The sequence below is a fragment of the Solea solea genome, chromosome 5, assembly GCF_958295425.1.
Source record: "Solea solea chromosome 5, fSolSol10.1, whole genome shotgun sequence".
In the NCBI taxonomy this organism is placed as follows: Eukaryota; Metazoa; Chordata; class Actinopteri; order Pleuronectiformes; family Soleidae; genus Solea; species Solea solea.
Genome location: NC_081138.1, coordinates 5,357,102 through 5,373,146, shown reverse-complemented (window position 1 = coordinate 5,373,146; position 16,045 = coordinate 5,357,102). Strand labels below are relative to the sequence as shown.

Genomic DNA, 16,045 nt, shown 5'->3' with positions numbered 1-16,045 from the left:
GAGCAGACATACCTAGGATTACCCACTCTCTTTTTCCTTCACTCAGTGTCTCTGCCTCTCTCCCTCATCCTCTTTCTGTTTCAATCCTTCCTCCTCTTTGACAAACTGCACCGCCTGCTTTTTTCATGTTTGGATGCTGCCGAAGGGGGATTAATTTGTTGTTTGTTGCAGTCAATCAAATTTCCACAGACAGATTTAAGTTAATTGCATCCGTGAGTTGATCCCAGAAGGAGAAAAGTGCTACAAGCGCCGATCAGCTTTTATTCTCCAAGTGATATCCTCATCAATGACACACACACACGTACACACACACACACAAACACACACGCACTGAGAGAGAGTCCATACTTGTTTTTGTGTTCTTTTTTCATTGGCACATCGGCAAAGGACCTTGAATCAATGTCTGCACAGTGTGTGATGACACAATATCTGTGCCTGATACTCTCACACTTGACACTTTCTTGTTGTTCTGCTTTACAATGTTTTTGTTTTTAATTTTGATGCCTCTAATGAGATAATGATTTATTTAAATGCATTTATATAAAGCATATTTTTGCGTTACAGTTCACGCACTAAACAAGGTATATATGTATATACATATATAATGAAAAAAGTGCCTCGCTTGATTCCCACAAAGCGCAGCAGTTCAGTTTTACAGCCTGCCTCTCAGCATTTCTTTCCACGCTCAGTCCAAAAATCGCTTATCTAGAAAATCTGAGCACACGTAATGGCACAGAGGGATAAGAGGGATGTATAATGCATAAGGAGAAGATCCTCCTAATGGCATCTTCTTTGGGGCAACAGTGAGGAGACGCAGGACAAAACAAAACAAGTGGCTTTATTTTGCTCCCTCTTTTTTTGTCTTCCTCTTCTGGTAACAGCAAAAGACACGACTATCATGGAAAGAAAAGGAAAAAAGCAGCGGTACACAATCACGGTTTGTGCGTGTGTGTAGTAGGCCAACAGAAAACAGCAAGACATTAAGATATGAGGAGAAGGGGGAGTATGAGCAAATGATTCACTTGCTCTCACGGGGGATATGAGAAAAACACAAAGACACACACAAACACACTCAGTGAGAGAGAGAGAGAGAGAGAGGTTTGCGCAGCTATCCTTTTAAGGACGTTGCATCGACGTCCATTCATTTGGACAGCCTGACCAAAGCCTAACTCCTAACCTTAACCATAACCACAATTCACATCTTTCCTCTAACCTTTAACAATAACTCGGGACTTTTCTGAGAGGTTCTGCCTCATTAGGACCAGGCTTTGGTCCCCACGAAGACTACTGGTTTAATGTTTATACAAGGAAAGGTCCTAAAGAAGCAACAGACATGACACACACACACACACACACCTCTTTGCCTAATGGCTTTGACCAATACATAGAAAAGAGGCTGAATGCTGGACAGGGCTGACTAGACACTGAGTGGCTGACAAATGTTAAATCATGCAGGCAAAGTCTCTCTCTATCTCTCTCTCTTTCTCTCTCTCTCTCACACACACACACATTCACTCACTTACTCACTCTCACACACACACACAAACATTTGTGCATGCGTGCATAGTGTCGTGCTGAGCCTGACTCTGAGGCAGCTGGAGCCAGAGAGCTGAAGGTTGTCAGGAGACATGGCGAAGCATGTGTGTGTTTCTCACACAAAAGAGCCCCTTAATTGTTTGGGATTCATTAATGCAGCAGCTTTTCAATTGCAGCCCAAGCTGTCAGGGTAGCGGAAGAAAAAAAAAACAACCCCTTGTAGCTGGGAGAGAGGTGTATTCACACAGGCTGTAAAATAACTATATAATTAATAGTGGGGGGAAAGTCATTTTTCATGGTAAAGAAATGAGAAGGACTGTGAGTGGCATGGAGACAGAGGAGCAGCCATGTCTGTCATGTTCTTTATGATTACATGGAAACTGTTGTGTGTTGGTTTATCTTTTTTCCCCCCCCCCAGTACGCATAGTTTTTAAAGGGACAGGTGATCAGCAGAGGGAGAAAAAGAGTTGTTTTCTTACCAGAGGTGTTTAGGGTGGATCCCAGTGCTGAGGGACTCGGGGCCAGGCTGCTCTTTGAGTGGGGAGCAGGGGATGATGAAGAGGACGAAGAGGAGGAGGAAGAGGCCGCAGGGGAGGAGGTGCGAGCAGCAGACAGGGTGGGCGCAGGGGAGGCCAGCCGCTCTCCAGACTCCATATCTGTCAAACACAATCCAATCAGCAGGGTTACAATAGCAAAGCACACGCACCCGTACACACAAACACGCACATGCTCCAACTCACACACACATACTATCACACTCACACAACGTGTTCAAGCACACACACACACACACACACACGCACACATCTCCTGACACTTTTCCTTTCACATCTCACTTCCCAGGAACAATATTTCTATTTAGCCATGCTCACTGGCTCACAGCCTCTATTGACGTGAGCTATATGAAGTAGAAAAGAAGATGACATCTTTAAAGACACTTGCACGCACACAAAAAAAAAAAGTTTTGCATTTTCATGCAAGAAACATGCATGCTGAGAACATTTGTGCTACAATGGGACACTTTTATCAAAAGGTTTGCTGAGCTGAGGCTGGAATTACAGAGGTTAGTGAAAACCTCGTGAAGAAGTTACACAAAATCTAAAAGGGAAGAGACACTCATACCACAACCAGTATTAAGCCCCCAAAATTAAGCCCTAAACTTAACCAGTTTCTCAGAAATGAGGCTGTGCCTCATTAGGAGCAGGTTCTGGTCTCAACTGGTCCTGACAAGGTCAGCGTTTATGCCAAAAAATGCTCCTAAATTGGTAACAAATACAAGTACACACAGACACACACACGCACACACACACCTGTGCTCGACAACAAAGATCCCTTTACACCTCTTTGATGAAAAGGAATGTCATTTAAATTTAAGAGCTCTTTGAGGCCTTTGAAGACAACATTGCTCCCTGAGTCCTTTCAGTTTGGAACTAAAACTAAATGGAGAGGCTTTTAGATGATGGATGCATTAACCAGCAGCTCAGTCGCTGTCCATTATCAGTCTCACGGAGTCACCATGCCAGCCATTATCAACCGACCGACCACACAAACCCTCGCGAGGGACATTCATTCGGGCGTTCGGCAGCCAAAATATTTCACTCACATCATTCAACCTTAATCCCTGTTTGCTTACAACTGAGAAGACAGAGCCACTGAGCCCGCACAGCTGCTAACTTGTGGCAGGCAAATAAACACAAAACAGTGTCAGAACTCGTGAATTTACACACACGCGTGCGCCCAAAAGTGGACAAACAGTCACACGTTTCCACCGCAGACGCGCACCCACACAAAAATCACTTCCCCTGTCTATCACGTCAACCTGACGCTTTCTTCCTCTCATCTCCTTTCCCGTATCCCTCTGCCTGACACTAATCCAGGACTGAAAATCCCCTTCAAAAGCACAGTTTGCAGATTGTGTTTTACAGGCAGGCTTTGTTATTGTGTCATTACACATAAACAGTCTCTGCCTCCATCTCTCTTTCCTTCCACCACCCTCCCTCCCTCTCTCCTCTGCAGTGGGAGCAGAGCCACTGATTAAATCTCTGAGACAAAAGCTGCTATCCTCTGAATATCAAGTATCAGCCTTTCGCCAGGAGCAACACTGACAAGAGAGAGGGAGAGTGGGAGAGAGGGAGAGCGAGAGGCGCAGATGACAAGAAAACCTGCTGCAGTCCACTGGGAGGAGGCTGGTGTGCCATCGGACTTGGGCAGCCATGGCTGCCATTGCTGCAGTGAAAGGAACGGCAGTTGTGTAATTATGAGCAAGGTCAAAGGTCCTTCCAACCAGGCCTCTCATGCAAGGTGAACGAATGTGAGTTTAGGAGCCAAATTATGAGGCGAAGCAAGCGAAAAACGAGCATTACATTTCCAGCCGAGTGAGGATGAGGAGTTTTATTGTAATCTTAACCAGGAACTGTTTCATCTCTGCCACATTTTGTTGGATGAATGGCTGCCACACTCTGTGCTCCTTCACTTCAGCTGTCATCCTTTAAATGTCAAATGTGAAAGAGTAAAAAAAAAAAAAAAAGGGATTCTTTCAATAGATAAAAAGGAGTGATTTTTTCCCCTCTGATTGCTCCTGACAAAAAAAATGTAAGTATCATTAGATGTGTGATGAAAATGGAGAGGAGCTGTGGCCCTTCATAATTATCATAATGCACATGAAAACAAAAGGCGCATGTCTCAGAGGATGAGCGAGCTTATGTGGTGTCAGCTGGTAAGTGAAGCAGATCATTCCCTACCTTTTCCGAGGAAGGAGGAACAAAAATGAAAAAAAAAACAGAGAAAGATAGAAAGGGGGATAAAAAGATTGAAGGGGAGAAAGGATAAGCAAGACAATACACTCTGATTTTTCTGTGGAGGAAAAAAAAAAAAAGGCAGAAGAAAGGAAAAGTGTGGAGATGAAGGACAGGCTGTAAACCGTTCCTGTCGTTTCTCAATATCTGCGCTTAATGCCTCGCCTTGTCAAAATGTGATGATGTGAACAGAATTGATTTCCCTCTAACAAACAACAAAAAAAGCAATCCCTTCTTTGCAGAGGTGTAAAGCAGAACCACCCTCCCCCTCATCCCATCTCATCTCTCACTGTCTCTCATAGGGCCTCTCTCTGGGATGAGAGATGGCGAGAGGAAGGACAGCAAGAGGGGAGGAAAAAACGACTGCAAGGCAAGTCTATCTTCCTCCAACAACTACAAACTGATCACTTAGTGCAATTATATCTAATAACAATAATAAGATTGAGCTCCGCAATGTACCACCAAATGCACAGCCACAACAATGATTGCTACAATAATGGAGCGCCGAGGTATTTAAGGATCCAATCCTGACTTAATTACAAGAAATTAAAATGGATTTAGCATCAGAATTAGCTTGATTTTATAGGTAATTAACGGCACGCCACAGTGGCGGTATAAGGCAAGCGTTATAATCTCTGTGAACAGCTAAATCAATTTGACTCGAACAACACCGACCAATCAACGCAGCGCAGAGCGAACCAGAAACAGCAGGTCTCACGTATATATGCGCAAAGGAGAGGCAGAATTTATGCTAATGGACCAACTATGATTTATAAGATGTGTTCCAGCCCCGAATTCACAGTCACATCCTCAAATACACACACACACAGCAGCACCCAGCTGTCAGCGCGTGCAGCTAATAGTGGCTGGATGCAATGGCCCTTCAGGAGATAGTGTGGCTATAAACAGCTCTGCGGATTTATGATTGCATGTGCCCTTCATATAGGAGCCTTCACATGTCAGTATGATCTGAAAAGGAGGGCAGGGCTGAATAAAAGAGAGATAGAGTGCGTGCATGTAGCGGCGCTGTAATGGCCGGGGCTGCTTGGTTTGTGGCCTTACATCATGCATTTTGTTTTGTGGTGTTGTGTGTCTGTGGTGCATGTAAGTAGTGGTGCTTAATTACATGCGTAGCAATGTTACAAAAGACCGCCCATACTGTGTGTGTGTGTGTGTGTGTGTGTGTGTGTGTGTGTGTGTGTGTGTGTGTTACTCATGTTGTGGGGACCTAAATCTGTTTACACAGTCACGTTATGAGGACTTGTCTTTCTTATAGGGACAAAAAGCAAATCAATCCCCGTAACATAACATAACCTATTACATTTCAAGGTGGACTGGGTTGTGTGGGTCCCCAAACAAATTAGCAGGAATTCCCAAACCTTTTAATTAAGATTTATGAGTGTACGTTTTAAATACATGCATAAAATAATTCCCGACCATATAGAAAGGCTTCATCCATACTACTGCGTTTTTATTTGAAAAACAGCATCTGTTCACACACTAGTAAGTCTAAAAACGCATCACATGACAATTCAGGTACACAGGGGATGCACATGCTAATGTAAACAGGAAGTTAGTTTTTCTCCTCTGCAGTTGTTTGTTTAATTTAAGAGAGTATTACTAACAAGGGTAAGAATTTATTTATTTATTTATTCATTTATTTTTTTAATTAGACCCACAAAACTGAAAGTAAGTGTTTTAAAGGAGCTTTTTTTTTTGTCTACAGCAGATAGTTGAGTTGCAAACAGCCAGGATGTGATTGCAGGTAACTGTGTCACCGCTTCCAAATGTCTCAGTTTTTGCACGTCAACACTAAACAGCAGCCACTGAGTTTTCAAACAAAAACAGAGTCAGCAGCGTTTTGAAACATGTGGGTTTTTTGGCATCTCTAAAATGTCAGGGTAGTGTGGATGACAGACGTATCAAGAGCAGAATTTGAACAGAAATGAATTAGTATGGATGTCGCGTTAGAATTATAATGTCATGGTTAGGCTAGGGTCACTAAGATAGCTGTTTAAAAATGTGTATGTGTGTTTACTTGTATTTGTTACCTCTTTAGAGCCTTTTTTGCCATTAAAATAATAAGCAGTTGTCTTCTTGGAGACAAAAAACCTGGTTCTAATGAAACAGAACCTCATTTGTGTGGAGGATAAAGTGGTAGAAGATGGATGGATGGATGGATGGATAGTCAAGTTTAGGGTTACAATTTGAACTGTGGTGTAGTAAAGGTTAGGGTTAGACATTAACTGGTTAAGGTTGGGGATAATGCCTTATATAGGCTATCCAAATGAATGGATAGAGTGTCTGAAGAAGAATAGCTGCGCAAACCTGTGTGTGTGTGTGTGTGTGCCACAGCCTCAAACTCTACAACCCCCCATGTGTCTCAATCCTGCTCCTTTCATCCTCACCCCTTCAACACACACACACACACACTCACTCACATACACAAGGAGACGGACACACACACACGGACACACAGTAACAGATGGCTGATACTAACTGAGATAATCCGCCAACAGAGTCATCAGCATGGATCAGTGGTAATCAGAGTGTGGACACAATGTCTCTTCTCCAGCCGTAATGGAAGGAGCGCCTGGCGCAAGAGAAGGGAAATGCATTATTCCCCATGATGCCCCTGACCCCGTTCAAAGACACATGGTGGCTCCCAGCTCTGCCTCTTACTTCTCCTCACCGCGGCCGTCAAAGACAGTATCGTCCCCGCTTCCACAACGTTCACGCTCTCATCTGGACCTCTTATTCCTTGCCTTTTGTCGTCACCTGTGTCAAACACAGCTCTCCATTTAGCTGATGAGTCCTCGTCAGAGCGGCAACATCCAAGAAGATGTTCAGGATGACTAATCCGTGATTAGCACTTTGTGTCCCCCCCCCCAACACACACACACACACACACTTGTGTTTAGTTCCAAACAAATATGACAATGATTTTCAAATGACTGCCTTTTTCCAGTAAAAAGTGGAACTCGTTCTGAGAACTGTCCAATATCCATGTCCTGTCCATGTACTGACACACTGTCACTGTCATGAATCACACATACACACACAGTAGTGATCAGTGACTCTGAATAATCACAAACATGGTTTACTTCTGACCTTAGCTGTTGCTCAAACACAAGGTGTTTGAACTTCTTTCCCCTATCCCTTTGTGTTTATTTATGTCCGTGTGTGTGTTTTTGTGTACATGACATGTGCATATGGATACGGATGTTTGTGCTTTGCATGCTTGTTGGCAATGAACACTGAGATCATCTTGCGTATAGCAGAGTGCACGCATGAGCTATCCTGACCTCTTTTTTTTTCTCCTCCCCTACATCACCTCCTCTTCCCTCCCCTCCTCGCACACACACACACACACACACACACACACCGTTCGCCAGGAAATGACATAATCAGGAGTCTGGGTAAAAAAAACAAAAAAACCTGTGACAACCTTTGTCCAGAGTCAGACATTGAGTCAGGAAACATTTAAAGAGACAGAATGTGCTGGGTGATACGGCGCTGCACCACTGGATGCAGAATCTGAAAAGGTCATAGCCAAAATAGTTTGGTTTTTCCGGGGCTGATGATTCATTACTTGGACAATCAAAGTACAAATCTGGCAAAAATGATTTCCATCACAATTTTGCCTCAGCCTAAGGTGATGTCATACACGTGTTTTCTGTCAAACCAACAAACAAACACCCAAATAGGATAACTTTACTTAGTGAAGCTGGGATCAGGGGTTGTTTAGTATTTATTTTCAGGATGTCATCATTTTATCTTAGACACAATTTCCTAGTGTTGTATGGATGAAACAACTAGAGTTGGTCAATCATATTCTCCATTGGCTGATCTTCAGTAATGTCTTCCTAAGTGCACTAAGGCTTTATTAGACCAAGTTTAGAGGATCTGTTTGATTGTTTATTATTTATGCATTATGGTTTATCATTTATATATATTTTTTTATCTGAAATATATTCATATGCATACACCACATGTAGTTTGTTCTTATGAAACTGTTACTTATTTATCAGATGGAGGAAAAAAGAAGAAAATCGACCAACTGGACATTCACCTATTCACACCCATTCACGCACACATTCATGCACCTATGTGCAGTGCATTTCTCTATCACAACCCAGACCTTTAGGGCCAAATAACACATTTCAAATCAATTGATATCAATAATAATCATGATAAAATGTGAGATAATTACATTTTAAGAGCAGTTAATTTTCATAATGAAAAACAACTAACACAAAAACAGGGAAACACTTCAAACACTGGAGGCAAAACATCCGACTCTCATTTGTGTGCCGTGTCTCTATAGTGCATTAATATAATCTCGCTATATTGTTAAACATTTGTTGTATTGATCTAGAAAAGAAAAGTCCACTGCTACTGTATATGCCCTTGTAGGCTTCTCTGATTTCAAAGAGATCAGCGTCAGCCAAAGAAAAACCCGTACTGGGTCGATCTCTGGAAACAACTAATCAATTGATTGAAGGAATGATTAACAGATGAATTGGTTGTGGGTCTAAATTAAAGATTGGTGTCGAGGTGCATTAGTGCTTCATGGAGTGGCCGTGTGCTGAGCTGAGGCCTGAGACGAGCACAAAGAGACGGCATGCCCCAGTGAGGCCTGTTTAGGTGACAACAACAACTCGAGTGACTCAGGCTCCTCCCTCGACTCCCTGCTCCTGCCCGGTGACAGATGGCAGAGCAGGGCATGTTGGGGATGGGCACCATCTCTCACCCTGCCTCTGCTCGCCTTGGCAAAGCTCCTGGCCACAGGTCTTATTACAGCCACACCACTGCCTGTCTGCCTGCCTGCCTGCCTGCCTCCGTGTAACACTGGAGCTTACCTCACCAGAGCTGCTCACTGCCTGCCAGGGAAGTATAAGGTAATGATATGGTCATGTGTGTCACAAATGGTAGAGCATGGCCCTAGCATTGAAGAGTTTCCAGCTTCAGTGACACACATAGGCGTATCCATGTCGATGTAAGAGGCTTTAGACAAAATAAAAAAAAAAACAGCCGCCGTGCCACACACGCTCTGTATATTTTTGAAACGACAAGAAAATCAAGTCTTGCCAAATGGCTTTATTTGCCTTTTCGAGCATACTGTAGATGCCAAAGGCTGGAATCAACACCCCTACTCACCATCCGTCTCTGCTGGCTTCCCACTGACAATAATGTGATTTTGGGACATGGTGATGACTCGGTGGAGGGGAATAGGATTGGCTTGTCACTTGTGTTAGATGTCAAACTTATGTGTGACAGAATAGTGTTACTCAGCTCAACCAGACACAGCACTACTCCCATTTCCTGGCCATAAATAGGAGAGAATGTGCTGGTGTGTGAGCGTGTTGATCGACGTGTATGTGTGTGTGTGTGTGTACGCTCACATCAATAGACACTATTATAACTATCACAAAAATAAGCCCGCTACAGAAATTCCCCATCTCTTACATTCATCCGCATCTGCATCCAGCCAAAGCTAATTATTCTCCCCATGGTAACCTAGCAGGGTCTTCTCCACATCAAAAAACCAGGAGAGTGCATCAGGCAATCATCCCTGATGAATCTGCCCTTCTCCCTCTGCTAGCCACTCACACTCATTTGCCAGTCTCACTGCTCATTACGCTTTCTTCCCCCCCCCCCCGCAGATCTGCTCACCACTGGCTGCATGTGTATGAAAGAGTCCATAATGACTTTGGAGCGTGTTGACAAGTACACAATAACACCATATACGCATGAGACTGAGAATACAAACAGCACATCCATGTGTACATGTATATATATATATATATATATATATACATATACATATATATATATATATACTGTATATATATACACACACACCTTTCCAATTAGGGTTAATTACCATAAGGTCTGCACTGATTAATTGATCAATAAATTAATTGTCAACTATTTTTCATCCTTTAATCAATATTAATCAGTTTGGGTTTTCTGATCTTTCAGCTCCTGAAATGTGAATATTTTCTGGTTCGTATAACAAATAAATCATTGAACATCCTCATCATCCTCATCCCCAACGATCAACTAAACAAGTACCCGATTAAACGAGAAAGTAGATGAATCGGTTATGAAAATAACCGTTATACGCAGCCCTAATTACCATTTAGATTACAGTGTGTAATATTTTACATGTGTTCTATAACATTTTTTTTTTTTTACTAGAGCTACAAAGTACATGACGCTGAGTGAGGAAGCAAATGATTAGCAAAAAAAGGGGTAGCCTGAGGCCGTAAACACTGAGCTCAGATACCAGAAGCGCAGCTCTTCTCACAAAATGCTTCCCAAATACAGTTATTAAATATACACTAACCAAATTCTCCCATAGTTAACAAGACACTTGCAGACGTTGGCACATTTCTGCAGTGCTAAATCTAGACATTTCCCACAAAACTCTTACTGCTGCACTTGTACTCTTGTGTTTGAAGTTTGCAGGGGGAAAAAAAAAAAAACATTTACAGTCAGATCGAAGCAGAACAGACAAGCAGCTCACTTTCCTGCATCACAGCCAACAGATGTATAATCAAATGAGTCTCGCACTTGTTTTTTCTTTCCTCCTTTCTCCCAGATTGAGTTGCTGAAACCAAGTAATCAAAAGCATGATTTCCCACATTTCACTGGGAACGTTTGTGTAATCTAAAAAAGCCTCAAAAAAAAAACAAATGCGGCCATTGTTTCCCTTGGAGCTGTTTCAGTGATTAATAACATGCTCTCGTGGCTACATAACATGCATTTATGACACGCATATGATGTGATTTTTGAGTGCCGGTCTATAAAATCACACCAATGTGGCATGAATTGAGGATTTAAGCATTCCGCTCGTTCTGCAAACCACATTTTAAATAAATTCATGTCACACACAAATACTTCAAATGAGAGCGAGCAAGAGAATGGGGGGGAAAGGGAGAGAGGGAGAGGGAGAGAGAGAGAGCAGTACTCCAGATATGCATAATGCAAATGACATGCATGTCAAATAGCAAAACAAACTGACAGTGACAGAACAATGGAGTAGCCGGAGAGCGGCAAACCTCGCATGAGCAGTTGTTAAAGCCCCCTCTGTCCATTTCCATGGGAAGAAACCCATCTTGGTCAATTCTGTTGAACTGAAACTTAACTTGCAGGAGAAAACTGATATCACTGTGTTAAACGTGCCAGAATTCAAAGCACGGGTGTGATAAGCATTAGAAATAGCTTATTCATGACGACCAGTCTGACACAGGACTGTTTTGATAATGTTCCTTGGCAAAGGTAATACGTGCACAGTCACAGTCTTTTAATTTTTACTGCAGGAGCTTCAGTACTCATATTCCCTCTTCGCTGGTCACTGGACTGTCCGGAACTATGTTTACACGTTCAACCCCAACCACGTTAAATCGCTCCACTGTGGGGGGAAATTACCAAGCACAACAGCTTTTCTCATATTAACGAGCGGTGATTAGTCAAATAATAGATTTGAAGGTTGCGAGGGAATTATTTTTCGATAATCAATTACTCTTTTAAGTCAGTTTTCCATGCAAAGAAAAAAAAAAAAAGGTCAATCACTACTTCATTCCAGCAGATTAATTAACTCAAAGATTGATTAATGACAACGCTCATCATCTGCAGCCCCGGTACGAACAATAAATATTCAAATGACCTTGATTAATAACTCATAAAGCATTGTAAAACAACTCCCTAACACATGATATCGCTAGTCTTAATTGCATTACCCGAGGTCACAGAAACAGAAACTGAAATATAATAGTGTGCATAGTTGCGGTGAAGTCGCATTAAAGCTCCCTGGTTCCTGTGAGTCACTACCCAGTCGTTATGGACTCATTTAGTTAACATTTGATTATTAAAGGGGGAAAAAAAGGGCTACACTTATTGCTGGTGTGATGCTGCGTTTAGTCTCTCATCTGCAAACCACCCTTCACTCGTTTTAACACCTTTCTCACATCCTGTCTCTCCTTATCGTAGTCTGTTTTTTTTTCACTTTCTATTCTCTCGCGTTGTTGTTCAAATCATCAATAATAATAATAATAATAATAATAATAACACCGGCATGCAATGATACGGCATAAATAACTGTGAACTGGGTGTGTAAATGTGCACGGCGCAAATAGAAAACGCTGCAAATACACAGGTCAGTAAAATAGAAATAAATGTGACTTTAATTAATATCATAAAAAGTCTTCAGTGAAAGACAGGAAATGCGTTATCGCTTTATCTGCGGTCTATTTATGTTGCATCCTGATCATATTCACTATGAATGATACACACAAAAAAAACTAAACGTCAGTTTAGTAGTTAAATTAATCTAGTGACATAGGACAATAAACTTAATTACAACAAAAAACGTTCCATTCTGTCAATGAGGGTTGCAAGGATTATTCGATTAATTTTCAGTTTTTCATCTTCTTTTGACGATTTGACTGGTTTATTTGCTCCAGATAATAAAGAGATCATTGAAATTGATTAATGTGGGTTTGTGGACATCATCATTTTCAACATTTTCTGACATTTTACAGACCAAAAAATAATAATCGACAGATTACGGCTGTCCATGAGATTAAGCAGGTTGCTGTCTTTAAATTACACAATGTTTAATATAATGCGAGACAACATAAATTAAATACACAGACATTACAGCTCCACACGCTACATGTTTAGGAAGTGTTTTGGGACTTTTATATGATTACGAAGGACTGGCTAAATAAAACAGAATCCGATTTAGGGCTGAATAATTAATTCTTCTCAAATCAAAGTCGTGTTTTACAAATTGCAACGGCTACAATTTAATCATGTGCACAATTTCTGCAACACACAAATGTTAGAAATAATTCATAATGCCATCTACTCCTCCTTACATTAGAGTACAGCAGTTATTTGTTTGATGTTGTCTCATAATGCTTCATCTTGTTTTCAATCTATAGCAATGTGATTATTGTTCTGAAGCTTGGCGTAAAAAAAAAAGTGTAGCGCAAATCAAACCACAAGAAATCACAATTACATATGTCACCCAAATCCAGCAACATGCACTAATCCACAGGCCACAAAATGCCTAAATGCATTTATTTAATGCTTATTTTATAAAAGAAACTAGGGCTGCAACTAACAATCAAGTTCTTGTTTGGGTCATAAAATATCAGAAAAAATTGATCAGTGTTTCCCAAACCTCAAATGTCTTATTCTAATCAAAAAAACCTGAAAATATTCCTCAAAGCGATTAATTGATTATGAAGTTGACCATTTCGATTAATCATTGTAACCAAAGCACAGACTGCTCTTATGAAATGATAAATACACGATGTCAGTCTTTATGTGTGTTTGTGGAAGGTTGTTTACATATACTGCTGCTCCGGTCGCACAAATAATATTCTGACAAATCATGGCGTCATTAAAACAGAACCTGGCTCTCGTTGCAACACGCTCCAGACAAACGCTGAGTGACAAATGAAGCAAGCCTTCGCATCAGGTAGGAAACAGAGGACGCGTTACTTGTTTACAGTCGCACATCGTTCACATACTTATAATAGCTGCATGTGATCAAATACCAAGATCACACAAAAGGTGTTTTTTTTTTTTTTTACAATCTGGCAACAAACATACAGCGAGCCGCGATTAGAGAAAATCCACAAGATTTTTCTCCCAATACGTCAATCACTTTGTGTTATATCTGCTCAAAGTGGTGCTTTACTTAATGTTAAACATGTGAAAATGACTGGCTGGAAGAGAATAGTGTTGTATTGACAGAGAGGGAGGCAAAGCAGCGGGCAGTCAGCCACTCTGTTCTGCTTCACTGCAACATGGGAGGGAGGCCAGTGTGGACACACGCGCACACACACACACACACGCGCATGCACACAGAGATGTAAGACACACGCACACACACAAACATGAGCACAGGACTGACAAGCACACTTTCACAAATGCAGACACACATACGCACTGTAATCTCTCTTCCTGCTCGCTCTCTCTCTCTTGTGCATTCACACACACACACACTAACGCACACAGATACACACAGATACACACAGTGCAGCAGGTGAGGTGCCAGCACATCACAGCGCTGCCATTTTTCAGTGTCTTGCTCAGGGAGAAGCGCTCTGACATTTTATGAAGCACTCTGCAGAAATCAGCAGCTTGTAATGGCGGCTGGACTGTCACTCCTTTCCACTCCTCACACACACACACACACACACACACACCCTCTATCTCCCGCCCTCACTCTGCTTTTAAGATATTATCTCTCTTGATTACCATAATCTAATCAATTTTACAAAATTGGCTTTTAATTACAAAGGGCAATCTCTCAGTCTCACTCTGTGTTGGTTTTAAATGGCTTTACTTTTTTCTTTTTAAACGGCAACCTGGGGAAAGATGTAAAACACCAGTTAGAGGTTAGAAAATGCGTCTCATCACACTTAAGTGAAAGAAATGGCTGAGATGGATGGCTGTGAAACAAATCGCTGGTGTTTACCTTTCCACTTCCTAGTCATTTTGACATTATGAATCAACACTGAAGAGTAGTAAATTCCTCTATTTGACACTGCATTCTTGTTATTATCATTATTATTATTGTTGTACATGTTTACTGGAAAGACCAAATGGCTGGCAAACACAGCTGTTAAACATGTCCTCTGCATTAAAGCAGGGATCCATAAGCATGATTAACTCTCGGGCATGTTGTGCCTGCATGACAAGCTCTAATGTTGAGCAATGATTAACAGCTAGTGACTCTACAAACCACTGTTAGCACATTAACACAATGTTTACATTAGCCAGCCTCTCACTGAAGCCATTAGTGCTGTAGCTAAGCTAACCGTCGTCTGACAACAAGCCGGCAGCCTGACAATTTACAGCAGCGACTAGACTCGGCAATAGTGCTTTAAACTTTTTATTTATTTTTTCCCCCAAAGTTTCATTCAGAGCAACTCAGAGTGAAATGCCCAAAGGAGAAAATATGATTCAACTTGAAATATGTGGGAAGTGTCAGGGCCAAATCTCTGAGTGTAGGCTTCGCCATAAACCAGAAACTAAGCCGATTTCATTAATGTGACATTAGCATTTGTAATGAGAACAGGAGAGAGAGAGAAAAAAATCCCTTGGGACATCTTTGTACTGTTACAGAAATCACACACACACACGGGCCAAATATACGAACGCACACAAACACCAAGTAAGCCACAAAATCAGGAGCTAATTTACATCCTTATTAAAGAAGAATCACAATGTGCAGCCAAAGAGCAGAAGCGGAGTGAAATGTTGAATTTGCGTGGGTTTCGTAATGAAATATCACAGCTTGGTCTACGCAAACCAACTGTGACAGTCACTAAATATGTTTCAACCTTGACTGCTGAACTGAGCAGGTGACTCCACATAAATAAATATTGGCACTCACTCCCCGCTACAGACAGAAAGCAGCATTGTCAAAATCTGCAACGATATCACCAATAATAGTATATAAAGGAGATAATACTACTAATAATAATATTAATAATAACGTGTAAATAAAATAAAAAACTCTAGCTATGTGTCCTGAATGCGTCTTTAAAACATGGACTGCATGTATGGACACCAAGCTTCTCAGGGACCCCTACGTGTATAATTTATTTGCACCTGCTGCCATAATCCTACTGATTGTCACATGATTTCTTCTTTTCCGGTGGTTAAAATCGTATTTCATGCTGTAG

The 16,045-nt window shown here is 41.5% G+C and overlaps 1 protein-coding gene across 1 annotated transcript in view; it reads right to left on the bottom strand.

Annotated features, from left to right (window-relative positions):
- baz2ba (bromodomain adjacent to zinc finger domain, 2Ba) overlaps positions 1 to 16,045 on the bottom strand; it is a 78,521-nt gene that overhangs the window by 29,493 nt on the left and 32,983 nt on the right. The window contains exon 3 of the mRNA XM_058630354.1: positions 2,016 to 2,192. Within this exon, the coding sequence (XP_058486337.1) occupies positions 2,016 to 2,190 (175 nt within the window). The 5' untranslated portion in view covers positions 2,191 to 2,192. The remainder of the gene's footprint in view (positions 1 to 2,015; positions 2,193 to 16,045) is intronic.